Source organism: Corythoichthys intestinalis, chromosome 4, assembly GCF_030265065.1.
Source record: "Corythoichthys intestinalis isolate RoL2023-P3 chromosome 4, ASM3026506v1, whole genome shotgun sequence".
Taxonomy (NCBI): Eukaryota; Metazoa; Chordata; class Actinopteri; order Syngnathiformes; family Syngnathidae; genus Corythoichthys; species Corythoichthys intestinalis.
Window position 1 is genome coordinate 22958328 of NC_080398.1, and position 14791 is coordinate 22973118.

A 14791-nucleotide genomic window follows, 5' to 3' on the forward strand; every position below is an offset into this window, starting at 1 on the left:
TCAAATGATTAGGTAATTTTTGGCCAATTGCCTGTTTTTGGGGGGCAAAAAGGTAGCAATTTAGAAATTTCTGCGTCCATCCCCAAAGAAATTCACCTTTTACGTGTATTATTTTATGTAACATTTCAATCTAAAAACGACGAGGGCCAGGTAGCCGGCGAGATGTGCCTCCCTGCTGAGGCAATAGTAACACCGGAATTCAACCAAAGTAAATTGGGATTGTATATAGAAAAATGCAAATCGTGTTTTTGTTGAGTAAAATTAAGATGATTCTGCATGCTTTCCTCAAGTATTCAGTTCCTGATGTGAAAATTGAGTGATTTATTAGCTGTTAAAAACTTGCACTAAATAAAAAATAAGTTGCTATTTTGGGCAAAAACTTATATGTTAAATATTGCTATTGATCCTGAAAATATAGGTGATTGTCTCTGCATTTGGTGATTTTTGTGCATCTAGAGTAAAACTTGAGAATTTTATAGCCATTTTAATTTTTGTTATGCTTGTATGAAAAAAAAAAATATCCAAATTTTATTAGGGAACAACTTTGAATTTTTTTATGTCTCTGCTCATGGAGACTCATATACACCTAAGGGAGGTGCCTGTTTTGGTTTTAAGTTGCAAGCGGCCTAGATGTTGAAAATATTTTAATTTTAAATTTTTGAAAATAGGCCCCCTACGGATCGGCCCTGAGCCCTGTGTCCCGTCAACTGATAGTGAAGTCTATGATTGGGCAATTGTTTCCTAACTTTTAGTGAGCCAAAGGCACATATTTTACATAAAGAAAAAAACATCAAGTGTAGTACTCATGTGCTGTGTGCCTTTAAGGGGTGTGGCCAAGAAGGTGATGTCAGAACTCTGTTTTCCCCTTTCAATCGATTGTGGCTTGCAACTTTGAGTAAAACCCGGGCCTATTTCGAGGAACAAGTAAAACTTGATTTATGGTGCGATCACCTATTGTTCTGGCCGTCACCAAATATCGCTAACATATAGGAAGGTGGCTAAACTAACATAGTTTGTCTTGGATATTTTTGATTTATTTTAGTTAGATGGTGATCTGGGGACTCCCTCAATCACCACCAAATTAGAAATCCGTATACAATAAATGTGCAGGTTGTGAGCCTTTACCAACAGGACTGAAAAAAAACCCTGGCAGTTAAGTTTGATGATTAGCCATGAAATGCAAAACGCTCATAACTCCACTCCAAACGTCGGCGTTGACCAAAAGTGTGAAAAAAAAGAGGCTAGTCCTACTGTGACGCGCTCCATCCATCACTCTCCGTAACCTGTCCCTTCACCACCCACTTATTATCTTCCAGTTATTCAGAAATGTTGGTAGACAGCCCAAGCACAGATACAGTTTCTTTGCTTGCCAGTTTGCCGCAAGTCTCCACTCGCTGTACTGCATAACAATGAAGCTGTCTGAAAATTTATAGCTAGTCGTATTGCTTTATTTATAGCTAGTCTGTGGCCGGGCATTGTAAAAAATTGTTTCTAAATCCAAACAGAGGCTGACCGTGTTGTTTAGAGGTTCCACTATACTAATGCATATTTTTGGGATGACTCACCCTGTTGATAAGCTCGCCAACCATGCCCGTCCAAGAGCCGTTGGGCTCCGGGGCGCCGTACAGACCGTCGTCAACCAGCTTGATCTTGAAGGAGAACTTGAGGATATCCGCCAATTCTCTCAGCATGTCCACACAGAATCCCTCATACTGCTCGTTGCCCTGGAAGTCCTGGTAGTTGTCCTTGCGCATCACGTATGGGTTTTCCTGGATGTTAAGAGATGGGCATGTAAGAGGGCTGCAACCAACTGTAACAGCGGCAAAATGGCCAAGTTGTTATGGATATTGGGTCATTCCATAAGAACTCAAAGTTGAAAAATGTTTGCAGTTGACCTGCTCCGATCTGGTTTAAAGTTATTTTGGAGATACTGTTACATATATACAGTGCCTTGCTAAAGTATTCGGCCCCCTTGAATCTTGCAACCTTTCGCCACATTTCAGGCTTCAAACATAAATATATGAAATTTAATTTTTTTGTCAAGAATCAACAATAAGTGGGACACAATCGTGAAGTGGAACAACATTTATTGGATAATTTAAACTTTTTTAACAAATAAAAAACTGAAAAGTGGGGTGTGCAATATTATTCGGCCCCTTTACTTTCAGTGCAGCAAACTCACTCCAGAAGTTCAGTGAGGATCTCTGAATGATCCAATGTTGTCCTAAATGACCGATGATGATAAATAGAATCCAAATGTGTGTAATCAAGTCTCCGTATAAATGCACCTGCTCTGTGATAGTCTCATTGTTCTGTTTAAAGTGCAGAGAGCATTATGAAAACCAAGGAACACACCAGGCAGGTCCGAGATACTGTTGTGGAGATGTTTAAAGCTGGATTTGGATACAAAAAGATTTCCCAAGCTTTAAACATCTCAAGGAGCACTGTGCAAGCCATTATATTGAAATGGAAGGAGCATCAGACCACTGCAAATCTACCAAGACCCGGCCGTCCTTCCAAACTTTCTTCTCAAACAAGGACAAAACTGATCAGAGATGCAGCCAAGAGGCCCATGATCACTCTGGATGAACTGCAGAGATCTACAGCTGAGGTGGGAGAGTCTGTCCATAGGACAACAATCAGTCGTACACTGCACAAATCTGGCCTTTATGGAAGAGTGGCAAGAAGAAAGCCATTTCTCAAAGATATCCATAAAAAGTCTCGTTTAAAGTTTGCCACAAGCCACCTGGGAGACACACCAAACATGTGGAAGAAGGTGCTCTGGTCAGATGAAACCAAAATTGAACTTTTTGGCCACAATGCAAAACGATATGTTTGGCGTAAAAGCAACACAGCTCATCACCCTGAACACACCATCCCCACTGTCAAACATGGTGGTGGCAGCATCATGGTTTCAGCCTGCTTTTCTTCAGCAGGGACAGGGAAGATGGTTAAAATTGACAGGAAGATGGATGCAGCCAAATACAGGAACATTCTGGAAGAAAACCTGTTGGTATCTGCACAAGACCTGAGACTGGGACGGAGATTTATCTTCCAACAGGACAATGATCCAAAACATAAAGCCAAATCTACAATGGAATGGTTCAAAAATAAACGTATCCAGGTGTTAGAATGGCCAAGTCAAAGTCCAGACCTGAATCCAATCGAGAATCTGTGGAAAGAGCTGAAGACTGCTGTTCACAAACACTCTCCATCCAACCTCACTGAGCTCGAGCTGTTTTGCAAGGAAGAATGGGCAAGAATGTCAGTCTCTCGATGTGCAAAACTGATAGAAACATACCCCAAGCGACTTGCAGCTGTAATTGGAGCAAAAGGTGGCGCTACAAAGTATTAACGCAAGGGGGCCGAATAATATTGCACGCCCCACTTTTTAGTTTTTTATTTGTTAAAAAAGTTTAAATTATCCAATAAATTTTGTTCCACTTCACGTTTGTGTCCCACTTGTTGTTGATTCTTGACAAAAAATTAAAATTTTATATCTTTATGTTTGAAGCCTGAAATGTGGCGAAAGGTTGCAAGGTTCAAGGGGGCCGAATACTTTTGCAAGGCACTATATGTAACAAACATGCTAAATTTAGAGTCAAAGTTATTTCAATGCTACGGTCCACTTAAAGTTGGGTGAAACACCAACTTTAAGGCTTTGAGAGTTACCAAATTACAGTGGGGCATATAAGTATTTAGTGAACCACTAATTGTGCAAGTTCTCTCACTTGAAAATATTAGAGAGGCCTGTAATTGTCAACATGGTTAAATGAGAGAATGTGGGGAAAAAAACAGAAAATCACATTGTTTGATTTTTAAATAATTTATTTGCAAATCATGGTGGAAAAAAGTATTTGGTCAATACCAAAAGTTCATCTCAATACTTTGTTATGTACCCTTTGTTGGCAATAACGGAGGCCAAAGGTTTTCTCTAACTCCTTACAAGCTTTTCACACACTGTTGCTGGTATTTTGGCCCATTCCTCCATGCAGATCTCCTCTAGAGCAGTGATGATTTGGGGCTGTCGTTGGGCAACACGGACTTTCAACTCCCTCCACAGATTTTCTATGGGGTTGAGACCTGGAGACTGGCTAGGCCACTCCAGGACCTTTAAATGCTTCTTACGAAGCCACTCCTTTGTTGCCCTGGCTGTGTGTTTGGGATCATTGTCATGCTGAAAGACCCAGCCACGTCTCATCTTCAATGCCCTTGCTGATGGAAGGATATTTTCACTCAAAATCCCTCGATACATGGCCCCATTCATTCTTTCCTTTACACAGATCAGTCGTCCTGGTCCCTTTGCAGAAAAACAGCCCCAAAGCATGATGTTTCCACGCCCATGCTTCACAGTGGGTATGGTGTTCTTCGGCTGCAATTCAGTATTCTTTCTCCTCCAAATACGTGAACCTGTGTTTCTACCAAAAATTTCTATTTTGGTTTCATCTGACCATAACACATTCTCATAGTCCTCTTCTGGATCATCCAAATGCTCTCTAGCGAACCGCAGACGGGCCTAGACGTGTACTTTCTTCAGCAGGGGGACACGTCTGGGAGTGCAGGATTTAAGTCCCTGGCGGAGCAGTGCGTTACTGATAGTAGCCTTTGTTACTGTGGTCCCAGCTCTCTGTAGGTCATTCACTAGGTCCCCCCGTGTGGTTCTGGGATTTTTGCTCCCCATTCTTGTTATTATTTTGACGCCATGGGGTGAGGAGGGAGTTGAAAGTCCGTGTTGCCCAACGACAGCCCCAAAACATCACTGCTCTAGAGGAGATCTGCATGGAGGAATGGGCCAAAATACCAGCAACAGTGTGTGAAGAGCTTGTGAAGAGTTACAGAAAACGTTGGCCTCCATTATTGCCAATAAATGGTACATAATAAAGTATTGAAATGAACTTTTGGTATAGACCAAATACTTATTTTCCACCATGATTTGCAAATAAATTCTTTAAAAATGAAACAATGTGATTTTCTGTTTTTTTCCCACATTCTGTCTCTCATGGTTGAGGTTTACCCATGTTGACAATTACAGGCCTCTCTAATATTTTCAAGTGGGAGAACTTGCACAATTAGTGGTTGACTAAATACTTATTTGCCCCACTGTAAATTTATAGAGGTTTTTGGATGCCCGTATTTTGGAGCAATGAATACTTATGCGTTTGCAGTAAAAATCGCCTACATTGCCAAATTTATATACTTATGAAGATGAGAACACAAGTTGACCAAAATAGAGGCAAGATGTGAGCAATTAAGTAGATTAAGTTTTAATAACAATCAGAGGTAGGAAGATCAGCAAAAATTTTTGCTCAAGTAAGAGTAACCTTACTTCAAAATATTTATTCAGGTAAAATTAAGTCATCCAAAAATGTACTATGTACAGGTAAATAAGTTTTTGGTGAAAAGAATACTCAAGTAATGAGTAACATTGTGAATAACTGCTTACATTTTTTTTTTAAACAATGGCATTTTTTTCTCAGCACAAAGTTATCAATATGAACTGTTGTTATAATGATACTTTAAAATTACCAATTACATAACAACTTTAAGCCAAAGAAGGAAAAAAAAATCATTCAATTCCGGTGCGAGAAAAAAAAAAAAAAAAGAGAGAAATGAACCATTATTCGTCCAAAGAGCATGAGTGCCCTAAGGTAGAGAAAATTGTTCCTAGTTTGATTAGTTTTTAGTTCTTCCATAAGTACTATTAGGAAATTAAAAGGATCATATCTACGGTTTTCCATGGTCAAGCTGTGCCAAATGAAAACAGAGGTTAAAATCCGCTCAATGTCAAACAGGCTGGCATGATCACAGAATGATTGGCCTGCGTTTGATTGGTATAATGGAGTCATGTGATGGTTGTTGCGACATCTCATTGTTGAAATTGGTAAAGCTACTCTTGCATCACTGGCAAAAAAAAAAAAAAAATCTAACATGTATCATAAAGAGGAAAAATATAACGACTCTTGTGAAGTCCAAAGTAGCAGAGTAAGAGTCACGTTTTTTCTTCACAAATCTACTCAGGTAAAAGTAAAAAGCATGGCTTTGTAAAACTACCCTTAGGAGTACAGTTTTCTCAAAAAGTTACTCAAGTAAAAGTAACAGTACATGTAACGCGTTACTACCCCTCTGATAGCCATGGTGAACATATCACACGAAAATGGCTAAAACGTTGTTTCCTTTTTTCCAACTCTTTACAGGCCTCCCTATCGCTCACCTTATAGCTTGAATTCAGCCAGTGTCACTTGTACGCACAGACCTGCCCTCGGAAATAGGGCCAATAACCTTGAGAGGCCAATAACTTGAGAGTGAAAAGTAAAGCTAAAGAGTTATGCTCCCGCGTTGTGGTGACGGCGCATTGACTACGGCGTCATTCGACATTCAATGGTTCTCTGGCCAGGTGACACGTTGCTCTGTAATTCACCGCCAAGCCACTAGAGAGGTGTTGCGTTATGTTTGCACGGTTTTGGGGCATGCTTGTTGACTTCCTCTTGTCTATTTTAACGGAGAATAAATAAACAATGCAAGATGGAACGCTTGAATTTGGATCTTCAGCTCATCAACATTGAATAAATGTTGATCATACAAATGTTGAGGCGCAGGCGACGCAGAAGACTGTTTCGAGGCAGTCTGTCCAACTTTTGATGCCGCATAGAGTTCTAGCCTCGGGTGAAAACCAGCTAGCTGGGGCAGTTAGCTTCAAACTGGCGTTGAGCACTGAGTCCAGCGTTTTGTCCGAGGTCTGCAAAGCCCTCCAGCCCGATTTGTTTGACGTGTTCTACAACCAGCCAGTGGGAAGCCATAGTAGACTTCTGGCATCTATGGAACTTCCCAAACTGTGTTGGAAGCCTTGATGTTAACGTTATCATAAAAGCACCGAGGCACTCTCAATCAGTGATGATGTATCGTGTGTGAACTGTCTGTTGATGAAAATTAAACATCAAAACAACTCTTTTGACACCAAACATGTGCTTTATTCTTCATATACTTGAAGTGTGACACGTAAATAAGTCACAGACTTACAGCAAACATATGTACACAATAAATGATGAAGTGTACCAACCAAAAATAACAACATAAAGTGATAAAAAGCTGGCAGTTTTTGGCCGACTGCGTCGTGTGGCCATTCGATTCCGAACACACACGTCTCGGTGGTTCTTCCATTTTTTTTTTTTTTTCAATCACTGACCTTGCCATTTGGCAGTCTTTATGATGTCTAGAGGAGACTTGCTCTTCGATGACACTCCCGTCGGCTTGGTCCATTTTTGCATGTAGAAAAATAATGTTTTACAGTGGCGGTGATTTCGCGCTGAACTGGAAACAGTCTGAGCGGCCCAATCACAGTCCATTTCTGCCACGTCATATACGTTGAAGTGACGCTAGGGTTTGAAAAATCAATAGACCCTACCCACCGACGTCATAAAACCACGTGCTCGCTGTGTGGTTCCGCCCACTTGTCCGTCATTTTGTCTCTGTATTAGCATTGTTTTCAATTGATCGAGGAATTTAAAATGCATTTCATGGAAGACCCGGTGCTTTCTGATGCCGTAAACTCACTGGATGTGTTGCATAAAAGGCGTTATGTGGAAAAGCTTCGTTCTATACAGTCGCCAGATCCATATTTGATGCCTAAATCGATGATTTTTGACCGGCTGCCTTCGCCGTCTCTGCCTGACCCTGATATTTACAACTATCTTGTCCACACAAAATCAGACTATTCTCACGAAAGTTTGAAAAACTTTAAGAGCTTGGAGGCTTATAAATGCTACGTTGCTGGTTGGGTGAAACAGGTCCTCGTACACGAAAATTCAGCAGGAATCTTGTGCTCGGAAGGTGAGTTACGAAATTTTCAATTCAAAATCTTTTGCTCTTGCTAACATCCACTGTCAAGTCTAATGTACTTCATGTCATTTGTCAATGGAGCTAGGGCTTTTAATGTTTATATGGATTAGCGATAGCACTCTCAATACATACATACGTGTATGTTGTCGGCGATTAGCCTAGCGATGATCTTAATTGTGGTTGTCAGCCCAAAACCCTCTAAATATATATTAAATGCATCTTACCAGATATAAAATGACTTCTACATAATCTGTGGTAATCGTTTGGAGCCCAGTTTTCTCGTCGAATTGCAGCAGCCCATCTCGCTCTCTCCTCTCCGTGTCTCTCGGAATCCGGTAGAACTTCAAGTCTCTCCGTCTATCTTCTCTGTTATTGCAACCGACCGCCACACACGCCTTCACCATTTTGATTATTAATGTTAACGAGCAGAAAAACACGCCGTAAATAGGAGGAATGTACGTAGCCGTAACAGGTCAACACGATGTGTTGACGGACAAGTGGGCGGCACCAGTCAGGAGAGCGGAGTTGTGACGTCACGTGGGTAGGGTCTATAGGAGCACGTCAGGCTACAGCGCAGTGTCATAAATCGGGTCTTCCTTGACGGCGCAGGTCTGACGCGGCAGCATCTCGGCCTTAAGAGAGCAATTCTGACAGCAGATTCGAAAAGCCTGCAATTTACCCTAGATACCAAATTTCAGCCTTAACTGATTCATTTCCAAGATGCATGCACCCAATTTTAGGGGAACATACTGTATCCCCGAAAACACTTGGTTTGATTCAATCTTTATGTATGTGTTTACAAGTCCTACAAAGGTATCTCCAGAATAGATTTGAGCCAAATCAGAATCGGTCGGAGTTTCTATGGAATGATTCTATTATTCAGGTCGCGTCGCATCACGAATAGCCTCAAAAAGTGTACATCCTGTGAACACCATCACCTTTACTGTGTCTGACAGGCCTCCTGCACTTGTACCACTTGTCAACATGTATGCACAATAAAGTCAAATCAATGTTAGTTTCTGCATATTTCACTCCCAGACGAAAATAAGATGGAGTTTATTTAAAGGGGAAAGTCGTAACTTTCACAGTCGCACACAAATCCTCTTTGTTGTGTGGAGTGTGTCTCATCACGTCAAACTCCTCTGGGCTTGTTTTTTTCCCCCCTCTTGTTTTGAATGACTGGAAGGTTCCTTGGCAGCTTCTTTCCCTGTTAGACTTCCACTTGGGAACAGTTTTGTGTAATCCTCCAGAGAGACAGAGAAGAGAATGTGTGGAAGCTCACACATTGCATTACAGACTCTGCCAAATAAAAAAAATGAATAATAAAATCACAACTTTTGGGTATATTTGACCTCGAAAAAAAGAGTTACTTTCTAGGCTTGCGATGCGCCAATTTTTTAACTACTACTATTAGTAAGTGGAATTGATCAATCACACCCAACAGGAGTGACCACAAATCATGGAGTATACTGTCGCAAAAAATGTTTTCCTCCTGTCTTGAAGTTTTTATCATTAAATAGTTCAAATATGATGTCATAATTCGTCAAAATTCATGATAGTACAATGTTGATTATTCTGACAATGATGACATTATATGTACATATATATGTACATATATATATATATATATATATATATATACACACAGGTATTCCCCGGGTTACGACGTCCACGACTAACGAGATTTCGACTATACGACGCTGGAGTCTCGTCCGCCGTTTTTTTCTCCGTTCGTTTTTTGTTGTTGTTGTTTTTTTTTTTTTCCACCTCTCAGCATTGATAATTTCTATCTATATCTAGTATTTCATCATACTATATGTGTGGTCTGCTTTTCTTTGTTGCACTCAGACTTGTTTGACATCACGCAAGCGCTACTTTGTTAGTTTCGAGCGTTGCTTTCACGTTGGGAAGCGGTGGCGAATGGCAGTTAACATTTCAACAAGGCAGAGAAACGGTAAACGCCGCGGGCTCGCCGATGCCCCCAATAGCTTGCTATTACTCCGCTAGCCTATTGAACAGCGTTCGTTTTCACCGCTGGACCGGTGCAGCTGCATGTTTCCTTGTTGAATTGCTCAAGATTTGGAATCTATTTCCCTCTGTATTATTGTGCCGCCATTGAGGTACATTTTTATCAGCAAATATGTCTCTATTTATTTACTGTATAGCATTATTGTACACTCTGTTATGATTGTATTTTCTAATTGTGTGTTCAGTTTGACGATGAAAAATTAATAAATGTCAACTGTAAGAAGAACTATGGTGTGATCAATGTTACCGCATGGAAGAAATATCAATCTATTGATGTCATTTACTTTATTCTATTGATATGATGTATAATACATATTTTTGGATAGTTATTTTTAGATGTAGGGGGTGTTTAGGGGTACTTGAAGGGTTAATTCTGATTTACGCGCAAATTTGGGTTTTGTCGCAAGGGTAGGAACGGAACTCGTTCGTAACCCGGGGACTATTCAAGAGTTTTTGCCAATGTAAGCATCATCACAACAGAAAATTAGTCACATTATGTGAGCAAATGTTTACCATACGATCGATAGAAAAGCCTCTCTGTCGCTCGGAGGCATACGAGCATCTCTTATGAACAAACCAGAGCAGCCGGTGACAACGAATGTTATAGGTTTGTTCAATGACACCTGCCTTGCGTATTTCAAGAAAATCTCAAAGGGAATGCAAAACTTGATATCCTTGAACACATATTTGAGGTGGTCAGGAGGAATCTAGCTGCCTGTTCTCCCTCTTCCTCTTCTCAGCTGACTCACAATTTCATTAGGTTGCTACAAGACTTCGGCCCTCATAGTAAGTGCTTGTATATAATAACTTGACACTTTACATTTTTGGGGGAATTATTTATCCTTAAAAATGATGCCTTCAATTTTTATTCAAGAGTAATGTTGGTTGTCATGGGAAGTGTTGCATTCCTGGAATTCAGTTATTTCTTATGGAGAAATTCCATTCATGATATGAGCACGTTCACGTTACGAGGTTGGTTGTGGAACAGATTGTGCTCGTATCATGAGGGCCCACTGTATTAAAAGGTTTGTCACAAATCAGTTCGATTCTAGAGCCTTCAATCGATTTAATACAATAGTGTGTACACATTTAACACAATCAGAAATATTTCAGCTAAAGCTCTCCTACAAAATTACAAACCACTTTTGACAGTTTTTTTGTTGCGGAAACATTTTAGGCATTTCAATGAAACTCATTCTTTTGGACAAAACGGTACATCTAAAAGATAAGAATATTGATCGATGTTTTGATGGGTTTTAAAAAACTGCAAAGTAAAAAATAATAAACATCCATTTTGGAAGCTTATGCATAGATTATGTTATGGTGTGTACTGCCATGTAGTCCTCCAGTGACCTCGCAACAAATATTTGTAAGATATACGGCCAATTAATCTGATGACGTGTTGTGCATTTGAATAATGCGTCTGGTGTTTGTTGGGCCTCTCCTTCGCACATTTGCATCCCTCCCATGAGATTCTCACAGTCCGACTCCACTTCAATAGCCAATTAGCCTTTTGTTTTGTTTTTTAAAGAAAAGAAAATGGAAAAGCTGATGCATTCAGGCTGCAGATGCTAGCGGGAACATGAAAACATTTGTATTCCAAACAGGTACACATAATAAAAACATTAAAAATAAATATATAAATGAAGCATTACCACTGCGGGAATACAAGCGGAATGAAAACACGTACAAAGAAGGGACAAAGCATTAGCATCAAAATACTACCGTAATTAAATTATTTTAAATGCACATGTTTTAGTGTTGTATTCTCAACACGAAGCCTGCTTCACACTCAGAATCGGGGGCGAGAGGTACTACTGGGAATGCTAGGAATTCATCTGAACAAACGCTGCCGGTGAAACTCTAGCACAGCCCGTAAAGGACGCACACTGCAGTGGCAAACGTCACAGAGGTAGCTGCACCCTGTCAAAATCGTAGCTCCCCGGCGAGAGCTGTTGAAAGCACGGTTACAGTGATCACAGTGCTTTGTAAGCACATTACAAAACACCCTATCAAAGCACTATGTCTGCTACGCATCACAAGTGCAAGTCAAAGCTTTCCAGGGAGCATTTTTGCAGCAACTGCGAGACATCTTGTTTTTATTATTTTTTTTTTTCCAGTTTTAGTCCCAACCTGCTTCAGTCTACGGTAGATTGTCTTGCCTCCATATAATGCACCTTTCGAAGTGAATGAACGAGCAAATGACTGAGCATGTGTTTGCTAAAAGCACTCCAAACCTTAACCGCTATTTTATCAGTCACAAAAAAGAAGCAATTGTGCTGCGTTAAACAGTCAGGAGCCTCAGGCAAATGTGAAAGAACAGTACACAGACTGGTTACACACTGTTGTGCGATGCCATTGCACTCCCAAATGAGACTGTGTTGGTCTTATGACAATGCCTACAGGTGAACAGTCTGATTTAGATAGGGACTTTTCATCCCATTCTTAATGAACTCAGAATTGAAGTAGTCTTTGATCAACATAACACTCCATGTTCAGGTGGAAGAAAAACACAGAGCACAAAATACAGTGAGGAGCAGAAGTATTTGCACCCCTTGTGATGTTGCAAGTTCACCCACTTAGAAAATAGGTAGAGGTCTGAAATTTCAATCATAGATGCATTTCCACTAATAGAGACATAATCGATAAAAAAAAATGCGGAACTCACATTGTATGATTTTTCAATAATTTATTTGTAATTTGCTGGGGTTCATAAGTATTTGCACCCCTTAGAAAAACAGTGCTAATATTTAGTGCAGAAGCCTTTGTTTGCAATTACAAAGGTCATACGCTTTCTGTAGTTCTGGAGAAGAAACTATCCAAAGGCAACCTTAGGGTTCATATCGCAACTAGTCAGTGTACTGCTTTGTTTGTTTAGCATGCTTCCATTGCTACCTTGTGACGTATTTTTCTATATGTGTGCATGTGGGTCACTTTATTTGGTCTTTAACCATGACAAATGTAATAATTATGATATAAATTATATATATAAACGAAAATATTTGTACACCTATAGGCTACATGCATAAAGTAGGGTTGGGAATCTCTGGCATGAAGCCGATTCGATATGTATCTAACTACACAGGTTACGATTTGATTAAAAAAACGATACATATTTTAGGCCGAGCGATTCGATACGATTCGATACAGTTTAAGAATGATACGGATCGATACAGCGTGAAAACGATACGATAGTAAACATTTGTTGTGTGTGTTCGTACAGTATTTTAAAAATATAAAAAAGACCACATTTTTTAAGAGCAAAATTAAACAACAAAATTTCATACCAATGTTATGTTTTATTTTTTTATGAGAAAAAAAATAAGGCTTACTATATGACCGTCATTTTGTTAGATGGGATTGATAATACAATAGAACTCCAGTGACAGACAACAATAATGTGCAGTAATTTAATTACTGTATTTCCTGGTGTTTTGAACACAATAGGTAAGTAATTTAAGTGCAAACTTTCAACGTAAACATCTTACGAGCATAAAATATTATATGCAGCAGCCCTTGAAAAAAAGAATTAAACCTGTTAGTGTTATCATAAATACATAATAAATTATGCTTTACCACTGGTATAACTGGGGGAATAAAAACATGGCATTTTAGACAGGTCTATAATCATTACTTTAACCTTATACACAGCAAAGTCATTCACTTATGCCTGTGCTTCCACATATTTTTTATTCATCCTCACTGTCTATATCTCTTTTGAAGGGCAGATTTTTCTTGAGGAAGATCAACTGATCCACATGTTCATGTTTAAGTAGACTGCGTTTCGTGGAAACAATATGCAGCCCTTTCCACCATTGTAGTGGGTTATTTTTCAGGGTTAAAAACTCACGATCTCTGTACCACTTCACACTAGCTCTGTCCCATGCGAACAGATCTGGCTGCCTTCGTCATTTCAAAGTCCAACTTTTGTTTTCCGGGGTGCGTTGAAAATCCATCGCTGCACGTCGCTGGCGTGGTGCGCAAACTGTCCATTGTTTTAGCATGTTGCTTCAGTGCCAATACTAGTTTCGTTTTGGGCTGTGAAGAAAACGCTACGGAGCGTGAGTTACAGTGGTTTTGTTAGCTCTCGCGTTGTTATGACACGCCCGTGATGATCGGGTAATGACGGCGACTAGTAGCGGTTCTGCCGAAATGAATGGGAAGTTGAGGCAACCACGACGGCGGTCACAATATAAGTGCGCTGTGTAGTGAATGACACAAGCGCAGCATGTGAGGTAAAAGCTAAATTATTATCATATTAAGCAATGGATTGAACTAGGCATTAGAAGCCGATTCTTGTACTCGCGATAGCCGAATTCTATCTCTACTACTGGTTCATTGACTATTTAATGGCTAATTACTTTCGAATGGTAAGTTTACTATCGATACAGCTGTATCTTTCACCTGTAAAACCGGATATACGGTCGTATCGGTTTATCGTTCTCAAGCTTAGTATAAAGCTTAACATTTTCAAATAAAGTACAGAAGCTTTTCTTTTAAATTGAAAAAAAAAAAATGGACGAAGGACTGAGGGCTTGAAGCTTGAAGCGCAAAGTAGCGAGGGATCACTGTAGTTGTATCATGTCTTATTACAGCCCTTCTACACATGCATGACTCTTTTTGGTAAAAGGATAGTCTTAATGGTCACTCAAAAAGATTGGACATGACAAAAAAAAATTGGGATTTTTGCCTTAAAAACGGAGGTCTGAACATAGCCTAAGTCAGCTGAAGTGATTTCGTTGAAGCTGAAGAAAAAGGGAACTTTAACAGAGATGTGGACTGTGCATTTCATCTTTTCACATTCTGAAGATAGTGACTGATAACCACAACACTTTGGGATTACCACTGTCATCATAGAGAATGTAGTTATGTCCCAGGTCGTAAGTAGTATCTCAACAAGCATAGTCATCTTAGGGGACGTGATATC

General features: G+C 39.8%; 1 protein-coding gene across 6 annotated transcripts in view; it reads right to left on the reverse strand.

Moving 5' to 3' along the window:
- Positions 1-14791, reverse strand: part of grik5 (glutamate receptor, ionotropic, kainate 5) — a 375404-nt gene that overhangs the window by 42196 nt on the left and 318417 nt on the right. For all 6 annotated transcript variants that reach the window (XM_057834368.1, XM_057834366.1, XM_057834364.1 and 3 more), the window contains one exon: positions 1566-1769. In XM_057834368.1, the coding sequence (XP_057690351.1) occupies positions 1566-1769 (204 nt within the window). The remainder of the gene's footprint in view (positions 1-1565; positions 1770-14791) is intronic.